Source organism: Cardiocondyla obscurior, linkage group LG20 (genome assembly GCF_019399895.1).
Source record: "Cardiocondyla obscurior isolate alpha-2009 linkage group LG20, Cobs3.1, whole genome shotgun sequence".
Taxonomy (NCBI): Eukaryota; Metazoa; Arthropoda; class Insecta; order Hymenoptera; family Formicidae; genus Cardiocondyla; species Cardiocondyla obscurior.
In genome coordinates this window covers 2,771,098-2,791,748 of record NC_091883.1, presented here as the reverse complement: position 1 = coordinate 2,791,748, position 20,651 = coordinate 2,771,098, and the positions used below count along the sequence as shown (strand labels likewise).

Below are 20,651 nucleotides of genomic sequence, written 5' to 3'. Positions count from 1 at the left end.
GGACAGTGACTTGTGTCGCCGCCACTATTTCCGCGGATTCGTTTACAGTTGCCACACCTGCCGTTCCCCCCCGTAGGCGCGAGCGCTACGATCGAAAAACGAGACCGCGAAAATATTCGTATTGCAAAAATATATGATAAAGCTGGTACAAGTACATATATAAATTACAAAATTCGTTGACCTCTTCTTTAAAATTAATGCGATTACTCTTGCCATTCAGACTTCATCCATCCACGCAGTTATTTAAATATAATTAAAATGTATATAAAAGATTCCTAATTATTTAATTTTTCTATAAACATTTATTTATAAACGTATTATTATGTAGGTTTAAAAAGTATGCACAATGTACGCACTATGCATTTACGTGTAATTTACATATGTATAAGTGTAAGCTGTATGTCTCAAAAAATGACATTTAAACTTTGTAAAAACTGTAACTCTTGCCGATTATAATATAATGTATATTTAAACTACGCGCAGTCATTTCTTAATAATTTTTTAAATGCGTACAGTGTGTTATTAGATTATTTATCGGAATTAAAATATAAAGTATTTTAATAATATAAAAATACCTTATATGACATACATGTATCAGACTCGGAAGAATATTAATCGTAACCTAATGTAATACTATATGTAAATTTTGTTTTAAAATCTTGTAAATTTAACATATATAACTGATATTTCCAAAATACATCGCAGCTTTAATTAGAAATTATGAAATCACAAAATAAATTTTTATAACAATAATTTTCTTAATGCAATAGAATGTATATTAAAATAAAGAATAAAGAAAATTTGAGACAAGATATTGACACAAAAAATTAACATTAAAATAAAACAATTTGCAATAATTGTTTCATATAAATATACGAAATAAAAATTTCGTTAGTTTTAATGAATAATTTAAAATTAAATTATATATAACGACATAAACAGATCTAATTTTTATAAAACATAATTTCCAATTATATGTTTTAATTTCAAAAATATAACAATTTTGCAAAATCTTCTAATTGCTAAAATATACTTTTTAGAAGATTTTCTCACGTAATGTTCTAATTTTTTTTAAAATTATTAATTAATTATAGAAATAGTAGAAATTTATATTTTATAAAGTCGTGAAAGTTATTATTTTAGGCTTCACAAATGCATCGATAGATTAATTAAATAAAAATTACAATAATTGTTGATCTTTTTAGTTAAATGAGAAATAATACTAAGTTTGGTCCGTTCTTTCTCAAACCTGTGTCTGACTACCCCATGCTCTCGAAATTGCTGCTCTCGTAAGTTTTTTACCTATAGTTTGAACAACAAAACCAATTTTTTGTAATCGATCATGATTTAAAATTTTTCTTCCATCAAATATATACGCTGGTTTCATCATATCTGAATATATCTGTGTATAATCCAACTCCTGAAAAATTATATATATAAAAATTAAAGAGTGTTAAGAACAAACAGTTATTGTAATCATAAAAAAATGAGTTTTAAATACTTACAATAAATTCGTCCCATTCTGTGCATAGAACTATGGCATGTGTGTTTTTTGTTGCGCTGTAAGCATCTTTATAAATACTGATTCGATTTTTTACATTTTCAGGATTGTTCGTTATGTTTGGATGAATTAAATCTTGAATGATCTGAGTTTCTTCAACCTATAAATTAAAAAGTCGTCGTAAGACGTTAAATGTTTTCCAATTACATGTTACATAAAAATAAATATTTAACATAATAACCACGATAAAAACTAACACATAGAAAAGAGAAAGATCTCACCTTGGGATCGTATATATGAAGAACAGCGCCTTCGTCCAACAATGTCTTAGCGACGTGAATTGCTGGTGATTCACGCGTATCTCCTGTATTTTTCTTGAAGGCAAAGCCCAGCATTGCAATTCTTTTATCCGTTACAGTGTTAAAAAGAGATTCTATTACTTTGGCAGAAAATCTGGACTTTTGATATTCGTTCATATCAATCACTTGTTGCCAATACGCCGCTACTTCAGGAAGATTTAAGCATTCGCATATATATACCAAGTTTAAAATGTCTTTTTGAAAGCAGGAACCGCCGAAACCGACCGACGCGTGAAGGAACTTGGAACCGATTCGAGAATCAAGTCCGATTGCCCGTGCGACCTCGGACACGTCAGCGCCCGTAGCTTCGCACACTGCTGACAAGGAATTTATGCTGGAAATACGTTGAGCGAGAAAAGCGTTTGCAGCCTAAAATAAAAATATCGTCGTGTAATTTCTCCACACTTTCAAACAGTAATGTCGTAATACAATCCAATGAGATTTACACAATTTATTTGCATACGATTACTCACTAGCTTCGACAACTCTGAGCTCCATGTATTAGTAGTTAAAATATTTTCTCTTGGAATCCAATGTTCGTAAACTTTACAAAGTTCTTCGATAGCTGCTTGTCCTTCTGGCGAGTTTTCTCCGCCAATCAATACTCGATCTGCATTCACCAGATCTTCGATAGCTGTTCCTTCGGCCAGAAATTCTGGATTCGAGAGGATCTGTGCAAATAAATGATTAAATTAATAAATATTGTATTAAGTATCAAGAAAACAATTCCAGCGATTATCTCATCTCAATGTAATTCGATGACCGCGATATCAGCAAGCCTCCAAGCAAAGAAAGGCTCGTAAATAACCGCACGGAATGAGGCAAGAGTGTTATCTTGAATGAACGATGATTGATTTAATAAAGTATGAAACTATGCAACTGCTATTAGAGATTCGACGATCAATCGCTATAAAAAAAAAAGAAAAAAAAAAAGTACAGTAAAATCCTGTATGCCACGTGTGTTTTATCAGTGTAAATTAATATTAAAAACACAATTAAATATTTCCTAACTTTTATATAATGCTACGTTGCAATACCGATACGCTTAAGTACATATTGTAGCAAAAATTTTAATCGAGTGAAGTAAATCTGCGTCTATAATATAGAATAGTTAACGATGTAATTATAAATAATAAAAATGATCAGAATAAGCAGAAGAGCTCTGATGAAGAACGCCAAGTGCTAGACGTCGTAGACGAAGGAATCCAGAGTTCGAGACCCGGCTATCTCGTCTATCGGTTTTAGAGAAGGCAACTTCTGTTAGAAGGACTTTTCCATTTATTTTACAATTGTAAAAAAAAATATCTATCTCACCTGATAAGAGACACCTGGCTTGTGATTCGCGTGGAGGATGTTCATGATGCTCTCGGCCGCTCTTACCGGTACGGTGCTTTTTTCCACAACAATCTTATCTCCCGTCGCAATTTCTGCAATCATCCTGGCAGCACTCTCTACATATTTCAAATCGGCAGCCCTTCCCTTACCGTTGCCGAATGTCTTTGTCGGTGTATTTACCGAAATAAATATCAGATCGGCCTCCTTGATCGCCGTGTCGATATCCGTGGAGAAAAATAAATTCTTTCCACGGCATTTTTCAACTACCTCATCCAAGCCTGGCTCATATATCGGTAGCTTCTGCGAATTCCACTGGGCTATTCTCTCCTTGCTTTTGTCAACGACTGTGACTTGAATTTCCGGGCACTTCAAAGCAATAACGCTGCAGGTAGGTCCACCCACATAACCAGCTCCAATGCAACAAATCCTTCGAATTCTTGTCATGCTGTATGACTGCAATTGACAAAATATTCATATTTATATTTTATTGTTAATTAAAAATTATATTAACACCGGTACACGTTATATTAACGAATTTTTTAAATTAAAACATTTTACTTATTAATATTAAGAATATTTTGTGCTAAATAAATCGTTTGACAATGCAGTACAATTAATAATATAATAAAAAATATAAAATTAGCAAAAAGAAACTAATGGGAATTATTTTTATTGGACTAACAAAAGGAAATTTAATAGGAAGCCTTCTCCTCTATCACAGCAAGGAGATATAATTAAATCTATCATTATCAGAATACTAGGGATGCAGGAAGCTGATAAAAATATATCTGCTGGTTCTGTTCAATGCGTGCCATGCCAAGAGAAGACCAGATATATCTTTTCCACTTGCTTTTCACTTATTCTGTTACCTAACAATATTTATATCCATAATATTTTACATTTACGTGACTTATCACAATCATTTAAATTAGTTTAAATTGTTAGAGTAATTAAAAATTATGATATTTAAATATACGTTTCCAAATTAGCTGACAGGACGTTTATTTGTTTCCAGAGCATTTCAAAGCGAAAGCTACGAGTCTGATGTTGCTCAGGAGGGATCGGTAAAGGTTTAATATACCTTGTATTCTTACCTGTTCAACTAAAACATCGAATAAAGATCTGGCGGTCGGTAGAGACGTGGCATCAAGACGAAAGCTACAGCAGCCAGCACCCGAAGCACAGTCTTCGCGGTGAGAAAACGGGCTTCATGAGAGAAAAATTTGCATCGCGGCGAAGTCAAGAATGAACTTGCATCACACCCTGGACAGTGGACTTCCCAGATTCTAAGCGTCCGTCATTTCGCGAGCTGTCGAAACTGTCGGAGCGTCGTGAGCCCGCGACGCTTCAGCCTTATATCCTCACTTCACACGGACGAGCCTCTGCATGTGCATGCGTGGAAGCCGCGATTCCGAGTTGGGCTCTCTACCTCGTACTCCCACATCTACGGAACTAATTTCAGCGCGCTCTGGTAGACCCGGGGAAAAATTAAAACAGCATGGCGGAGTAAGCCAGATTAGGCTGGATCTACAGGTATATCGCCCGTGCAGCGCGGTGTAGTGAACCTCGAGGGTGCAAGCGCACACATGCTTACGCACATCTACACAGGCGGAATTTGCGTAACTTCGTGCCGGGCCCGATGTGGCAAAAGTAAGTGTAAATAAGCACGCGTGAAGCCCGTGAAGGTATTCGTCAGTCACCGTAAGCTATCACACCGATCTCACGTTGCTTTCGCGTCGGCATTCGCGTCTAGATTGCTCTCGACCCGTTGCATCGTAACTGGCAAATTACGACAAGGCTAAAGGCATGCAGGCACATATTTAAGTGACCGGCGGGAGTGGAGCGCGTTGTCACAGTCATCGCGCGTGATTATGGGCAAAGTAATACGGACCACCGACGGCACCGACCGAGAAGACGCGCCGAAGCCGCGACAGAAGCGACGAAAAAAGGACCTCGACCGAATCCACTCGAAGATCCTTCGAGCTAAGCGAAAGTTGGTAGGTCACGTCTTCGATTGCCCCTTCGTCGATCGCGTCTTCGTCTTGGCGATCGAGGCTCAAGAACAACCGCGACGATAACGTGTCTTCGTTGTCCGCTGAGTACAACGTATTTTTTTTTATTTTTTATTATATGACGATGTTCTTTTTTTCCTTTTTTTCTATTTTCTAAACCGATTTATTTGCGCGTAAAAGTCTCCTGATTTTCCACACGGTAGCCGACCTCGTTTTAAAAAGCGCCGCGCTGATCAGGCGACGTGGAGATGCTGTAGCTCGCGCGAATGTTAGGTTAGTGTCGACGTCAGGTGTTCACCGAGCACCTCGATGTTTAGCGTTATTTTATATATTCACTAATATATGTTGGAACTTCTTCCAGGACAACGCTAAAAAGGATCATGACAAAACTGGAGCAAAGAAACAAGGTCGTGCAAAAATCTGTAACAGACTTCTGCCAGAACCGGTAACTAACTTTATATAATTTTAGTATTGCAATGATATTATTATTTCTTGGATAATTTTGCACAATTTTTTTTTTTCAGGCTGTTGGTATATATAGAAATGGTGCAAAGGGTAAAGATATCCAAAAAGGTATTTTGAAACTAATGCATTATAGCAATGTAATTATGATAAATTGTACCATGTACAATTATTTTAATTTATTTTAATATCTTGTAGCAAAAGTATCTGAAAACACATTCTATAAGGCCCGGCTGAATGCAGATGCATTAAAACTTTTCAAAGGTGATACTCACGAATCCAAGTAAGAGCATTAATTTCAACTTGATATATTGTATTAATACAATTTGGTACTTTTAATATATTATAATTTTGTAGATGCATAGTAACAATTCGAACGCGTGATAAATTTACTAAGCAAACAGTGAACAATAATTCTATGGAGAATAGTTTAGATTGGGCTGAAGCAGCTACTTTGGAACAAAGTCCTATTTTAGGAAAGAAACTGAAGTATGATCATTATTTTATATACTTCTATTAAGAATGTAATGGTATACAACATTTTTTTTTTTTTTTCTATAAAGACAGAGATGTTTTATACGGTTCTTACACATATATTAATGTTGTAGTTTAAATCGGAATCTACATATGATTAAGAAGAAAAGTGAGGAAAATATTTTCAAAGATGTAGATTTTAATAAAACGAAACAATTTGCTAACAGTGAACTAAAACATGTTCAAAAAGAAGACGCATGTAAACGAAAATTATTTCAAAATGATAAAGAATTAGAAACTAGTGCTACTACTTCAATACAGTAAGTAATATAAGTTATGTTATCAAATCTGCTGTAAAAAAATAGTGTATTATAGTTTATATATAAATATAATACTTATTTCAGAATATTTGACGATTCGGATGTTGTAAAAGAAAATAAGAAAGAAACGGAGCAGCTGCATTCAAAGAACAGTAAGAATTCATCTTGTGACCCATTAAGTTGTTATACAGAATTTTGTAAAAGAATTTCTGCTGAAAATTTTGAATCGGACATTTTACCAAACTTTCCTACAGGTATATTATAAAGTGACTGTAATTAGATTACTTACTTTGTCACTAAATAATTTATTAATTATGAATCATTTATAATTGTTTTTAGATCCTCTTGCAAAAACACTCAAAAAATTAAAACATACTTATACTGATTCTTTCCGACAACAACTTTTACGTAAAAAGAAAAAACAAGAATTGGAAAATGTAAAACCCGCAGACTCTACGGAATATCAAACTACATCTCCAGAATTGTCACCTGTTGAATTTGAAGTTCCTGCGTGTAGGAAAAATTATACTATCGATTTTCAAGAAGACCCTTTTCAGAAAAATGACAAGCTCCGTTTAATGCAAAATGCTAAACTTAAGAAAAGTAACGATATAACGCATCATAATTCCGCATCTTGCTCGTCACGAAATATTTTTACAGCATGCAATGAAGAAAATTTCATTGTAGAAAACTGTAAAAATAACGATACTCAACACTCACAAAAACCCAAAGATTCTAATCAATTTTCAGAATCGATGAACTTTTATTTGACGAATAATGAAAAATCTGTTCAGTTAAGCCCTCAGAAAAATTCTAAATATGTTGGTTGTCTTTCGCCAAGTAATCAATATGATAGAAATAATTTTTTGATTGATATTTCTGGCTGTAAAAATTCACCATTCACTAACAATTCAAAACAATTATTCGAAAGTTCTATGTTTTTAAATAATTCCAAATTATTTAAGAAACATTTTTTAAAAGAATCTCATGAAGAGTTACTCGATTCTGTTTCCGACAAATATTCATCAAACGATCAAATCAATGAGAAACATAATCGCAAAACAATAAATAAGTATGATGTAAAGAACGTTAAACGAATACCTACCATACTTCGTCGATATGGTAACGTTATCGATAATAAGTCCAATCATTCTGCACAAATAACTGACAATTATAAAAATAAGTTATACACAGAATACGAAACTAACTTACTTAACACAAATTTAAATAACAGCTTTAAAAAAAAATTATTCGAGACTTCAGTCCCAAATGTATTAAAAAATCTTCCTCCAACTAGTACAATGATATTTAATCAATCAAAAATACTCGGACCTCAAATTGAAACAATGCAGATAAAAGATTCGCAAGAGTCTCAAGTGGACGAATTTGATGTGAATATCCATTCCAAGGAACGTAATGGTAGAAATAAAACTTATCGATACGATAGCAGTTGCACGTGTGCACAAAAAGTTGAAGTTACATACAATACAAATGCATATTCCGAAAAATTACCTCAACGCGAACAAATCTCACCAATTATTAAAACACGGGGTCTTCATTCAAACAACTGTCGTCAAACTAATCTGTTTCAAGATATTAATTTTTCTAATTCCAATGTAGAGCCAACAAAAGAGTATCCCCAACGGACTAAATTACATGTATGTGAAACCGACAAACGATTATTTTACAGAAAAGATACGCGCCACCAAAATCAAAGTATCCCCTTCGCTAATGACGGACAAACAATCCCAACACCGATGTTAAACCACCGGCAAAATATTCAGGCCGATCAGAAGCCCAAAGGACCATGTCAGAAATCACACAACCTACATCTATTTGATAAAACAGACGTAAAGTGCGCCGAGAATAAAATTAAACAGGACGAATGCCATCATTGCAATGAACAGTATCTTTATTTCGATTCTGCCAATTGTTCACGTAGATATAAGGAACAAGCGCATTATTTTAAAGAAATTTCTCAACCTCAACGTTTATGCAATACTAGAAGTTACAATAACGACATAGATAATTGCGTTAACTTGCCTAGCAATGTGCAAAATGTATCCGTGTTACCATTGCAGCAACAGAATAATCTGTACGCGTATCCGCAAACGATCGACAATCAGCATCGTGCAGTGTTAATGCAAAGTGTTACTCAACCTGTAAAGTATTTGGCTGTGAAAAATGGTTCAAACATTCAGAGGGTACCTGTGTACATAAATGATAAAAATGTTAGGGTTGTACAAAATGTTCCATTAAATGTAATAACTTTAATGGATCAAAGTACACAAGCAAAAACATTTCCGCAAGAAATTGCGACGCAGATGGTACCGCTGGAAACGAATAACAATTTGCAATTTAATGATTTTGCAACATGTAAAGTAAACGATCAAACGGTGGTAAAGGGCTTGAATTCCGTGAATGCGATACTACTTCAATCGGATTCGGAGTCGAAAATCTGGTACGCTTCGAATCTGTAATGGATAACACGATCAAAGACATCACGTTACACGTATAATTTAATTGCAGTGACACATTGATTATATTTCTTGCGGAAAATAGAGTCACGAGATATTGATACAGTTATGAGACGCGCCTGGTGCTTTTCATTTCTGTACATATAATCAATTGCTGTTAAGATTAAAGTTTATAAGTCTAGCTAGAAAGGCAAGATAACATTGTACTTAGTCTACAGTCTGTATATTTTTTGGAAAGATAGGAACCTTTTGGAAAGTATATATATATTTTTTATGAATGCTTAATGATACTTGATAATTGATACACACATTCATACATGCAAAACGCACACCCACCCGCACGTACGTGCGTGTAATGTGTGTGGTTGTTCTTTTTTTTTTTATTTTTTTGTTATTTTCTTTTCTTTCTTCTTTTCTTCTCCCTGCTTATCTTTCTACAAATGAGAAAGACAGGTATTTCCTTATCGAGTAATAAACATTTGATTTGGTATGGAAAATGAAAGTACAAAACTGCCTGTGATAGTTGGAACATATATGTATTATTATGTTACCGTTAAGTCATAATTCTTGGACATCAAATGTTTAACATAGGAGAAATTCATTTTTGTCAATCTCACAGCAATATCGATACATATATTAGTGAATTTCTGAATAAGTGTGATAAAGGCTTGTAAATAAACGTCGCAGAACGCAAAGTGTATACGGCAGCAAGATGGCTTGCTAATAAATTTCTAATATTTCCTAGCTCGTTAGTTTGGAGCGGGTTTCATGAAGCGCAATTAATTTTCACAAGGATCCTTTTCTTTTTTTTTTTTCTTTTTTTTCTTTTTTTTTTCTTTTTTTCCCCCTTTTTTTTTTTCTTTTTCTCTCTGCTGAAAGAACTCGCTTTTTTTATTATTCGGACATTCCTTCCATTAAATTTGAAATAAATATTTTTAGAGATATCGATATGACAACATAGAGCGTGCACAAGGCGAGAAGGAGACGTCTCTTCGTAACGATACGTGACACCAGAAGACCGGATCGACGTTGATTTTATTATTATTACAATTCGCTTGAACGTGTCAACGTCGTGCGGAGCGGTTTGATTAAACGCGAGTACATTTTTTTTTTTCTTTTACAATCTCTTAGGAAGTACTCTAGGAGGAAGTCTCTAGGTACACGTGCCCGTTTCCTTGCCAAACGATACGTTCGTTTCGTACCTGCCGGTTCGGCGCGCGACGGCGAAGCCGCGTGTTTTTTTTATTTTTTTTTATTTTTTTTTTTTTTTACTCTGGGAATGAAGAGAGTAAATAGTTCTCAGTCTTTAAAATTACTTTATTGTACCAAAATAAAGTCGTTAAAGAGTTAGTTACGATCTCGCGGAAATCGCTCAATATGAAATCGTAATACATCATCTGTGTGTTGGTATATATAGCTTGGTAGATGCTTATAGAACTGAAATTATCCAAGTCGGGTACTTTCGTGCGCCATACACAGCGGCGTTAAAATGCCATAACTCTCTTACGAACTTTATTTATAACATCCTAAAAGTTCGGACACCTTAATTTGTACTTTATGTGAGGATATCTTGGTTACGATAGACGTTGCTAACCGATTTTTAATGTAATTAGGACCATGCCGTGTCCCCTCGGAGATTAAGTCGAGCGGCCGTATTCTCTTCTGGGAAAGGGAAAAGAAAATAGAGAGATAGAGAGAGATATTGATAGATAGATAAAGGGACAGGAGGGAGAGACAGCAGAGAAAAAGGGTAAGGAGACAGAAGAATGAAAAAGAAAGAAAAAAGAGAAAGAGAGACGGTTCATCTTAACGTTCCCCTGAGTTTGATTTCAATATGAACGTCTCTATGTGCCAAACATAGAGAGAAAACAGTTTCCGGAAAATAGATTAATGTCGTAGGAGAAAAAGATATCGATGAATATATAAAGAAGTAGACGCATCAGACTTGTGGTTTTATATACAGCTTGGATTCATCGTCAACAAAGAAGGAATTAGCGTCCTCTCGCCCATCGTAGTATAGCGTCCGCTAGTACGTCCAGATGCGCTTTCGTCTGAAACATGTCAGAGTGCAAGGATTATTATCCGACGACTTAGCCTTTTCGAGCTTCCAAAAGCGACCGTACTCAGATTTCGTTCTAATTTTGTACGTTTCATTTTAGGAAAAAAAAAAAGAAATTAATAAATAAAATAAAATAAAAAAAAGAAGTACTTAGTCTTCGTAAAAAGACTCGCGACCGAAAATAATAGTCATTCGTTTATCGCCTCCGTTTAGTTGTACGCGTTAAGTCTCCATTCGACGAGCATATCGTGCTCGGGCCGTTTTTACGCCGGTAACAAATGATATCGACGAGATAATCTTTTTATTAATTTCGAGCATTGCCTTCGTAAAAGTAATAGATACGTATTTCATTTTTATCTGGAGTAATCTTATCAATAGTATTTATTTAGGGATCTCTATCCCCTTCTTTTTTTTTCTTTTTTTTTTTTTCTTCTTTTTTTGTCTCTCCTCTGCCGCGCTGATAGCCTCCCCTTGACGCAGAATTGCTGAAAGGGGAATTGGGTAACGCGAATTTATCGCAAACAATTTTCCACGCGTGCAGCAGGCAGATGGTGCGCGCGAGTTATCAAAAAGATTGTGCTTTCGTATTTTACTTGAAATCTCTTCTCCCCGGAAAATGCTACGCGGCAAGTCAAAAAACGAGCTCTTGATGTTACACCCACGTTTAGCAGTAACACACGCCTCTATTTCCTCTTAAACTTTATATAACGAAAGTCACTTTAAAAGTTCAACGGGGTTTACCATCCCGCGGAATATAAAATATAGCCGCGTATCTCTTAGCCTTAAACAAATGATAAAAATTTAAATACGAGTTTTTTTGCGCGTTACAAAGACTGGCTTCGAAAATTTATTTCCACGCCGTCGGCTAAAGTGAGAGAAATATACGATATCATTTCCAACTTTAGGTAAAAAAAAAAAAAATTAAAAAGAAAAACGAAAAAAAAACAAAAGGGGAAAAAAAAGTATTCCGAGTTCCAACTCAAATTCATCAGAGTTGTCTCGTAGGGATACGCATCGACCAAAGAGATGTGCGTAGACGCGTAAAAGTTTACGGGAAAGCCACATAATTTTACTTACAGTTTTGTAAAACATGCAAGCTTGCCTATCTTCGTCTTCGCCTGTGGGACAGTCTAAGAAGCCGTCGCACAGGACGTGATCGTCGATGCAATGATATCTACCCATTCTATCTGCGGTCGGGCAAGCGAATCTTTCCATTCCGTCTTCAGAGACTGGACATTCTGTGGAACAAGGATCGCAAAAAGAAGAACAAAATTACTTTTCAGTACGCTGATGTAAAGCCGACAATCACTTTACGTCTAAATACGGCGCATAGGTATTACACCGTATAAACGTTATCCGATATCTCGGCTAACAAATCGGGGAAAAATCGCACGCGAGAAGTACCGTTGGAAAAATATAGGAGGGGCCAGATATCATCTTTCGAATACAAAAACGCTCGAATTTCCATATAAAATTTATATTATTTCAGTTATTTTTGTTACTTCGTCGATGCACGCTTCTTTCTTTCTTTTTTTCTTTTTTTTCTCTCTCTCCTTTTTTTTTCCTTTTCCCTCTTTTATTTTTTCAATTAACCGCGACACCATTTTCTCTATTTTCAATTTATGCGATTTATCGAAATAATTCTTTTATTCGCTTATCCAATATTTAAAACGGCACCCAATCGACTTAACCGTAATTATTATATTGACTTTTCCGCGTTCTATAATTGCGACGGTTAAATAATGCAAATTAAATCGTTAATCAGCAGCCGTGTTATTAATACCTAAGTATACACTACCTGATATTTTCGCCACATGTTCAATATTAAATGTAGCTGACAGATTCACCGTATTATTTGCCCAGCGCGACGTATTTCAAAAGCTCGTATGCTAAGAGCACGTTGAATGTGGTTTCGCGTGGTGCTCTCTGCTACTTAATACGAAGGTCTCGTATCCGGGGACGCGTAGGACGCGTCTTAGGCGGTAAATGTGGATATAAACGAGACGAAATATATAATTCGACGAGTGTAAATTTCGACGGCGGGCTCACTTTACTACGATCGTTATCGCGATTGCCAAATAAACGTAATCGTGCGAGATTTTACATTGTGACCTATCGCTTCGTACGTATATCACCGACCCGAGGAGATTGCGCGGCGCGTGATAAAACAACGCTTCGAACGCACTTCGCATGTATTACGTTTTTATGTGTAAACGTTTTTCTGCGTACAAAGTGGGCGCCCCGACATTTTAAGAAAACTTTCAATGAAAAGGATCTCCTTCCCTCCGAGCCCCCCGGCATTCCGAACGCTCCTCACGATTTCTCAATACCGTCTTACGGCCGGAGGATGCTCGCTGGAATCCTCTGTTCCTCGCCATCCTCTTGTCCGCGAATCCCGCCCCCGTTCACCCTCTCTTCGATCAATAAATTTCGAAGGGACGGCGAGCACGTTCGTGCGAACAGCGTTTTCATCACTCTTTCTTTATTTGCAGAAGCACTTTGTCTGCATTTCTCACGCGCCACCCATTTCATTCGGATTTATACACCTGCGCCACTCGTATAATTTTTTTTGCGCGCTGCGTATATGATAACGCATTAACTCGATTTATTTAAAAAAAAAATTTTTAAACGGTTTTCATTGCTTTTATACGGAGTTAAAAGGAAATAAAATAATAAAAGGAAAAAAAAAAGCAAAACCCCCAACGCAGTTTCGATGGTGCGTTAAAAAATGTTTTCAACTATCGTGATTAAATTCATATTTTTTATAATAAATATGTTATTCAAGCCGCTTGGGGTTTTTCTTTTTTTTTTTCATAAATTATTAATCGAATTATGAGTTTCTTAAAATTTATTTAAGATTAAGATATCTTAAGTGAATAAATCTCTTTGATATTCGCGAGCTATTCAATTTTCTGTTCAACATTTGTATTTGCGTTAATATTAAATGATTGGAATATTAAATGAGCAAGACTGAATCAGTAATCAGGGTAATTTAAAAATTTCCGTAATTTTTCAAATCATTGCGTTATCTGGTTTCATAAAAATAAAAATCAGTCTAAATTTATTTTAAATTAAATTTCAAAAAAATGAGAGAAAGAAAAAGAGAGAGAGAGAATTATATTTTGCGAAAGTTAAAATATGTTTAAAATAAAAAAAAGTTCACTCACATCGTTATCAGAGAATTTGACATTTAAGGTTATCGGAATATTTAAAATGGATTATCTCTATAACTTATCATATGACAGATTCTTTAACGTCGACATCCATCAAATAAAAGTTTAATTAAATTGAGTTTTGCGCAAAACCATTTTGCTTTGTTTTCTTTTGCTTACAACTTTTCACAAAATTGCTCGGGCATATTAAAAAAAAATCTTACACAAATGTTTTAATATTAATATAATTAAAAAAAGTAAAAGAAAAAAAAAGAAAGAAGAAAGAAAAAGAAAAAGTAAAAAGATCTTTGTAAGTTCTACACCGTATCGAAGCAATAAAAAGTTTCTCTGGATATATTAATTGTGGAAAAAGATTCAGAGCGCTCGTCGCGCGAGTCAACCCCGGCGGATTTATTAACGAGGATTTTAGCTAAACGATGCGGATGGCACTTACCGATTTGCGGCACGTCATACTGTATGCTTCCCCGGATTGATCTCAACATGAGCTGGGAAGCGATGCTCGCGCCGGCGGGCGACGTCGAGGACGCCGAGGTTGCTTGAGCCTGATGTCCTGGGGATTCACCTTGCGCGTCGATCGAACGCCGTCCGATCGCGATCTGGCTTCGCTTGCTCCCGGGTGGTTTGCTTCCGCCGGTCTCGTAGGCGTAGGACCTCGGTGCGAAGCCGCCGTTCGTAGGTAAGTTAAGCGGGGTGCCGCCCTCGGCGCGCGCGAGATCAGTCTTCGTACTCGTCGCAGTGTTAAATCTCTGCTCCGCATAGAGATCGTGATTCGATTGTCTAAATTCCTGAAGGGTGGTAGTCTTCTTCCCAGCCTCGTCGCACACCAGTATCGGTAGATTGAGCGGGCCTCTAAGCGGGTGACGGCATCCGATGCGCCGCTTCTTCGGGCGCTGATGAGCCTGCCGGCTGCCGTGCGGGTGGTTACCGTCGTCGCGTACGTAGGGCTCGGCTACGTGAGGCTGCGCCGAGGTCTGCGGCTGTGACGTAACGTACTCCGAGTAGAGGACGTTAAGCACGGCGGGCGACAGGGCGAAAAATACGTTCTGCAGCTCCCGCGGTTCCTTGACGATGTCGTCGATCAGCATGCCCGCGGGCGACCACGAGGACAACCGCGGCTCGTCGTTGAATACGAGCCAGTTCGACATGTCGTCCCGGTGGGTGCCGTCGGAAGGATATATCCTGTATTGCAGCAGGTTGCTACCCACCGAGCTCAACTCGCTCTTCTTTCTAATGCTACCGCTTCCGTGCCGATAGTCGAGCCCCTGTGTGCCTTGCACTTGTATGATTACGGGTCGATTGCCCACCGCCAAATCCAGCCCCTGTCCCACGTAGGTGAGAAGCCAGAACATGCAAACCGCCATTTTACAAATCATTAACTTTTCTAATTGCTTTTCTTTATTTCTTCTCTTTTTTTTATTTTTATTTTTTCCCCTATCTCTCGCTCGCTTTCTCTCTCACTCTCACTCTTTCTCACGTTCTCTCTCTCTCTCCCTTTCGCTCTTTTTACCCCCTTTCTTTTTTTCTTTATCTCTTCTAGCTTTATCTATCTGTCTGTATATATATATATGTATATATATATATATGTATATATATCTACGTATACATATATATATATATATTTTTTTTTTTCTTTTTCTTTCTTCTCTACCACCACTTTTGATGCACCCGATTATACGGTTGGGCGTGGTGTTATAATTGACCTATATGAACAATAATGATGCTCTTTTTCTTTTTTTTTTTTTTGTGTGTATGTGTGTTTTTTTTTCTTTTTTTTTTCTTCTATTCGCTTTCTTTAGCTGCTTTACTACTCACTGCCAGTCTAAAGGCACGTCTGTAGCAACTCTGGGTTAGGCCGACTTTTCGTTTGAACTCGCGGTAGATACACTAGGAAGTTGAGGATGGAGCATGTATATATATACGTGTCCGTGCGTATGTATGTACGCGTGTAGGTGTACGTATGTGTGTACGTGTGTGTTGTAGGTATGTGTGGGGTGGGCGGGAAATACGGTCGATTGGTATCGAGGGGGCGAGAAAGGGAAGGATAAACTTGATAAAAAATCACGAGCGGCGATACGTTATGAGAGACACAACGACGATTATTGCATAGAAAACGCAACGGTGCTACGCGTGCAACTGCATCGACTGTGATCTGCCTAGCATGTTCCAATCCCGGGGACCACGGATTCTGTCGCAGGACCCGAAGAAATAGAGCCTTTCTCTTATTCTTTATTCCTCTTTTTTTTTTTTTTTAAATCTCTTTCTCTCTCTCTTTCTCTTTGTCTCTCAGTTTCTATCGAGGATAAGTCGCCGACTCGAGCGCACGGTGTATCACGTTTGACATTTGATTGCGTTATGCTCGCTCTTCTAATCGATACGCTTCACTTTTGGTAGTCCATGATAGTAGCCGCGACCTTGGCTTTCTCTTCGTGATAAAGCGCACACGTCCTGTACCGACCGTCCTGAAATCAGGTCGTTAATAGAGAATAACGTGCGATATCCTATAACTGCGAGTGCCAGGAACACAAAAAGATTTGTGGTGGTTTTATTTTATTTTTTTTTTTAATTTTCTTTACTTTGAACTTTTGTTTTTTTTTTTTTTTTTTTTTGGTTTTTTTTTTCTCAGGATATTCAACAGAAGTGCTGCGACGTGTGGAGGTGGTTATCGGAGGTGCTCATCGTGCGTGCTCATAGATGCGTATAAGGTGCTCGAGTGTGGACAACATTTAAATCAATCGATGGTGCCACTCATGTTAAACGCCCGCGATCGTTTCGCGTTTTGCCAATAAAGCTACCATCTCTCTGAGAGACAACCCTTTCCCTCGGCGTTGTTTTCTCATCCGCTTACCTTTCTTTTCTTGCTTTTCTCTTTATCTTTCTCTCTCTCTCTCTTTCTTTCTCTCTCTCTCTGCTCTTTCACTCGACCCACCCTCTCTTTTCGTTTCATCTCTGTCGTACGTCCCTAGCATCCCTCTCTCCTCACGTATCGAACGAACGTCCCGGATATCGTTCGTTACCGCAAAGCGAAAATCGAGCTACGACACCCCCGGCGGCGATCGCGATTACGTTAATGATCATCTCGAGCATCCGCTCGTAAATAACCGCGCCTACCCCAAGTTTCACCGGAAAGTCGTGACCGTGCGCAGAAATGTCGGGCGAGATAAGCCGCGTACGTGACGCTATGGAATCATTTTCGCGGGGCATGGCCGTTACGGAACGAATCTATACGAGAAACCACCGCGGAGAACCAGATAGGAAGCCCGGCGTTATTTGTCGTCATCTCGACGTCGAAACGCCGAATATTAAAACGGCGAGAAATAACGTCAGTCTCTTATCCAACGTGACGTGACTGCCGGACGCGAATTTCTCTCCCGTGCTAAGTCTAAAATTTTTCTACGCCAGGCGTTAGTAATCCGATTCACGTAGCTATTTTACCCAAGTTTCCCGTCCGTTAATTTTACTAATTAACTCAAATGTCGATATTCACCGTGACCAATTATCGTCCTAGTATTTCCTGGAGTTTCATTTAGCTAAAGACGCGTCGGCGTGAATTCGAACGGCTCTAAATACCATTGCGAACGCAACGCAGATTCTATCCGACGATTAGTCGCGTCCGTGGTAAATACGAGAGAAATTTCTCGCGGCAAAAGCTACAATCTTCTCCTAAACCATTTTCACGCATTTGGAATAATCGCTGTGAAAATTTTCAGATAAGCAAAACGGCGGGCTCGCGATTGCGTTAGCGGACCGATCGAAATAACGCGGCAACGATTCGTGTCAAGGGAGGATCCCCCTCGACTCGCTCTAAAGCTCGCGTAATCGGCCGAAAATTAAAACGCCGTACATAACGCGCGCCGCGACGGAACTCGCGCGAGCGCGTCCGTCACGCGGGGATGCAACCGAGTCTCGGCGCGTATCGCGGGTCCCAAGCAACGAAGCCCGATGATCTGGTCCCGTACGACGATGACAGGGTGATATAATGTGGATAGCAGTGTGGTATGTAGGTCGGTCATATCAACAGGTGCCCCGAAAAACGTTCAAAAAGCAAAGGCTTGCCGTGGTAGAGAGCGGTGCGCGGTTTGAACGGTGCGAGAAACGCGGAAATAGGCGGTACACGAGAGCGTGTAATTTGCGACAGTGGTACACAGGATGTGTAGAACAAAGGCAGAGAAAAAAAAAAAAAGAAAAAAGGAGAAAAAAAAAAGGTACATCGACATATGTATAATAGTGAGAAATAACCCGGGCGCGAGATACGCCCGGTTTGAGTTACAGACAGAGATTGCGGTTCATCGATAGGAGGTGCAGTGTTACGCGGGGCATTACGTGGATAATACTTGCTTCTTGATATTTGGCCTCCGCGCGTCTGCCGTGCCCCTTGCGTATTCCCTCCGAGCTTTCGGTACTCCCGCCTCGGCCTCTTTTTCTTCCCTCGACCCTCCGCGTCGCGCAGTCCCGTGATGCCGCTTCTCGACCCTAATCTCCCTTTCCTTCTCGTCCTTTATTCCTTTTTCTTTTCCTTTTCCCTTCTCACTCTCTTTCTCACTTTCTCTCTCTTTCTTTCTCTATCTATCTCTTTTATCCTCCCTTCGACTTTATCTCGCCCGCGATATCGCTGATACGGTGTTTTCTTGCACTTGACGGCCTTATCTCTCCTGGACGAAAGGGATGTTCTCCGCTGTGCGTCCGATCTTCTCTGCCCGCAAACTGCGCCTTTTACTTTTCTTTTTCTTTTTTTTTTTTTTTTTTCCTCTGTTGCTTTTACTGCACCGTCTTCTTCGGCGGATACCAAAGTCTCTGAGTAAAGTTACTGTTCCAAAGACGTTCGTCGCACATCACGGTGTCTACTCGCTCTTCTGATGCTTGACCGTTCGTTCGCGCGCCACGAAGAGATCTACGCTCGTCTCGGCAGCAGCACCCTGGTAGCGCCCCGTGCGATCATACCACGTACGACGTCGTCCGGTTACACACGGCAGGGTGCGATTCATTCACTGACATCTTGATCGCTCGCCACGCTCTGCTTCCGTATGGCCGTTCATATATGGGCGTGTGATGTTGCGCGCGCGCGCGCGCGCACCTTCTCGTCCGCTCGGCTTCCACCGAATGTGCGTACGTGCGTGATTGCGTACGTGTACGTGGTGACGTTTGGCGTTTTAACGTCGGGAGGTACGGTAAAAGTCACCGCGAGGTGCACAGGGACAGATCTTCCAGGCTGTCTAATGATTCGTTCTAGCGCAGTTACGCTCTCCCCCTTCCGCCTCGACGCTCTTCTCACCCCCGCTTCTCTCTCTCTCTCTCTTTTTTTTTTTTTCTTCTTTTTTTCCTCCCTTAGTCTCTTCTAGGCCTGTAACGCCGGTCTTTTACGATGATGTCTGGTCTGCGACTATAATCGCGCGGCGTATTTCAAAGGTTAAAGGCTGTTTCCCGCGGTTGCCCGACTTCCCGTGCTGACGTCGCTGACGATCTCGACCGGCCGCGCCGGTGTTCCATTGAGCGACAAGGAACGTCTTTCCCCTCTCCCCCCTCTACCACTTCTGGCCACCCTCTCTCCTCTCTCCCTTTCTTGGCTTCTTTCTCGCTTTGTCTTCTTCTCCTGCTCGCTCGCTCTGCTCTCCTACGGTACCGTTAAACTCTTTCTGCTACACCCCGACCTCGGCACGTCGCGCGACAGCACCGCTTCTCGTAGCTGCACACCCCCTCGCGAACGCCGTCGTTGACGCGCTTGCACTGAAGGAAAAAACTCTCGCGAGGGTGCCGTGTCGACGAGTGGCCGGCTCTCGCCCCTTTTTTTTTTCTTCACGGCGCGGAAAGCAGGTGCTCTCAACCGACGGGAAGCGACGGCGGAATCGAATGGTGAGGAGGTTGCGGCCGTGGATGGTTGCTTTGTTGGTCGAAGGTCGAGGGATGTGGAGGATCGAAGGGTTGGGACGGTGGGTTACTTCGGTGAGTGAGCTGCCTGGCGCCCTCACCAGAACTAACTCCCACGCTGCGCGGCGAGGACTCGGTGCTTTAATACAACGCGCATTCTCCCGGCGCTACCCTTCTTCCTCGGCATCGGGGCGAGCGACGGGGTGGCTTTTCCACCCCCTTCTCGCCTCTCACCTGACCTCGCCTCGCCTCGCCACGTCTCGCCTCCACCCCGGCCGACGCGCCCATGAACGGATTAAAGCTGCCGCGAGCCCTAAGCACCCCCGGACCGTACGCCCTGCGACTTTATATGACGTTTCACAGCGATACGGTCAAAGGTGATGTGGCCATCACGAGTGCCACCATCCTGTCCGCGATTGTCACCCCGTGCAACAATACCTCCAGCAAATACGTGACGCCCGTTCCCATTGTCGGCGTCGCTCGCATTGCCGCTGCTTGCGACTCGTTCACGCGTACTCGTTCGGTATCTACGCTGCGCCGAATAAAAATTGCAATCCAATTTAAAAAAAAAAATATATGTATAAAAAAAATTAATAAATAAAAGAATGTAATTTCCT

The 20,651-nt window shown here is 39.6% G+C and overlaps 3 protein-coding genes across 5 annotated transcripts; 1 reads left to right on the top strand and 2 right to left on the bottom strand.

The window, feature by feature from the left end:
* Nucleotides 1-60: 60 nt before the first annotated feature.
* Sgl (UDP-glucose 6-dehydrogenase sgl) lies at nt 61-4,597 on the bottom strand. The gene is made up of 6 exons (XM_070670336.1): nt 4,290-4,597; nt 3,175-3,648; nt 2,334-2,531; nt 1,783-2,229; nt 1,506-1,661; nt 61-1,420 (listed from the first exon to the last, which is right to left on the bottom strand). The coding sequence occupies exons 2-6, from the start codon at nt 3,637-3,639 to the stop codon at nt 1,244-1,246; spliced, it is 1,443 nt and encodes a 480-aa protein (XP_070526437.1). The 5' UTR covers nt 3,640-3,648; nt 4,290-4,597; the 3' UTR covers nt 61-1,243.
* A 257-nt stretch (nt 4,598-4,854) lies between these two features.
* Nucleotides 4,855-10,636, top strand: LOC139110496 (uncharacterized). Of its 2 annotated transcripts, XM_070670328.1 has the most exons (8): nt 4,855-5,192; nt 5,569-5,652; nt 5,732-5,780; nt 5,868-5,952; nt 6,027-6,158; nt 6,278-6,463; nt 6,548-6,717; nt 6,803-10,636. In XM_070670328.1, the coding sequence occupies exons 1-8, from the start codon at nt 5,067-5,069 to the stop codon at nt 8,941-8,943; spliced, it is 2,973 nt and encodes a 990-aa protein (XP_070526429.1). In that variant the 5' UTR covers nt 4,855-5,066; the 3' UTR covers nt 8,944-10,636. The 2 variants fall into 2 exon arrangements, with proteins under 2 accessions (XP_070526429.1, XP_070526430.1); XM_070670329.1 differs by lacking the exons at nt 4,855-5,192; nt 5,569-5,652; nt 5,732-5,780; nt 5,868-5,952 and having other exon boundaries at nt 6,077-6,199.
* Nucleotides 9,739-20,198, bottom strand: Jeb (jelly belly). 2 transcript variants are annotated; one of them, XM_070670343.1, is made up of 4 exons: nt 18,508-20,198; nt 14,606-16,631; nt 12,077-12,237; nt 9,739-10,991 (listed from the first exon to the last, which is right to left on the bottom strand). In XM_070670343.1, the coding sequence occupies exons 2-4, from the start codon at nt 15,543-15,545 to the stop codon at nt 10,932-10,934; spliced, it is 1,161 nt and encodes a 386-aa protein (XP_070526444.1). In that variant the 5' UTR covers nt 15,546-16,631; nt 18,508-20,198; the 3' UTR covers nt 9,739-10,931. The 2 variants fall into 2 exon arrangements, with proteins under 2 accessions (XP_070526444.1, XP_070526445.1); XM_070670344.1 differs by lacking the exon at nt 18,508-20,198 and having other exon boundaries at nt 14,606-18,501.
* Nucleotides 20,199-20,651: the final 453 nt, after the last annotated feature.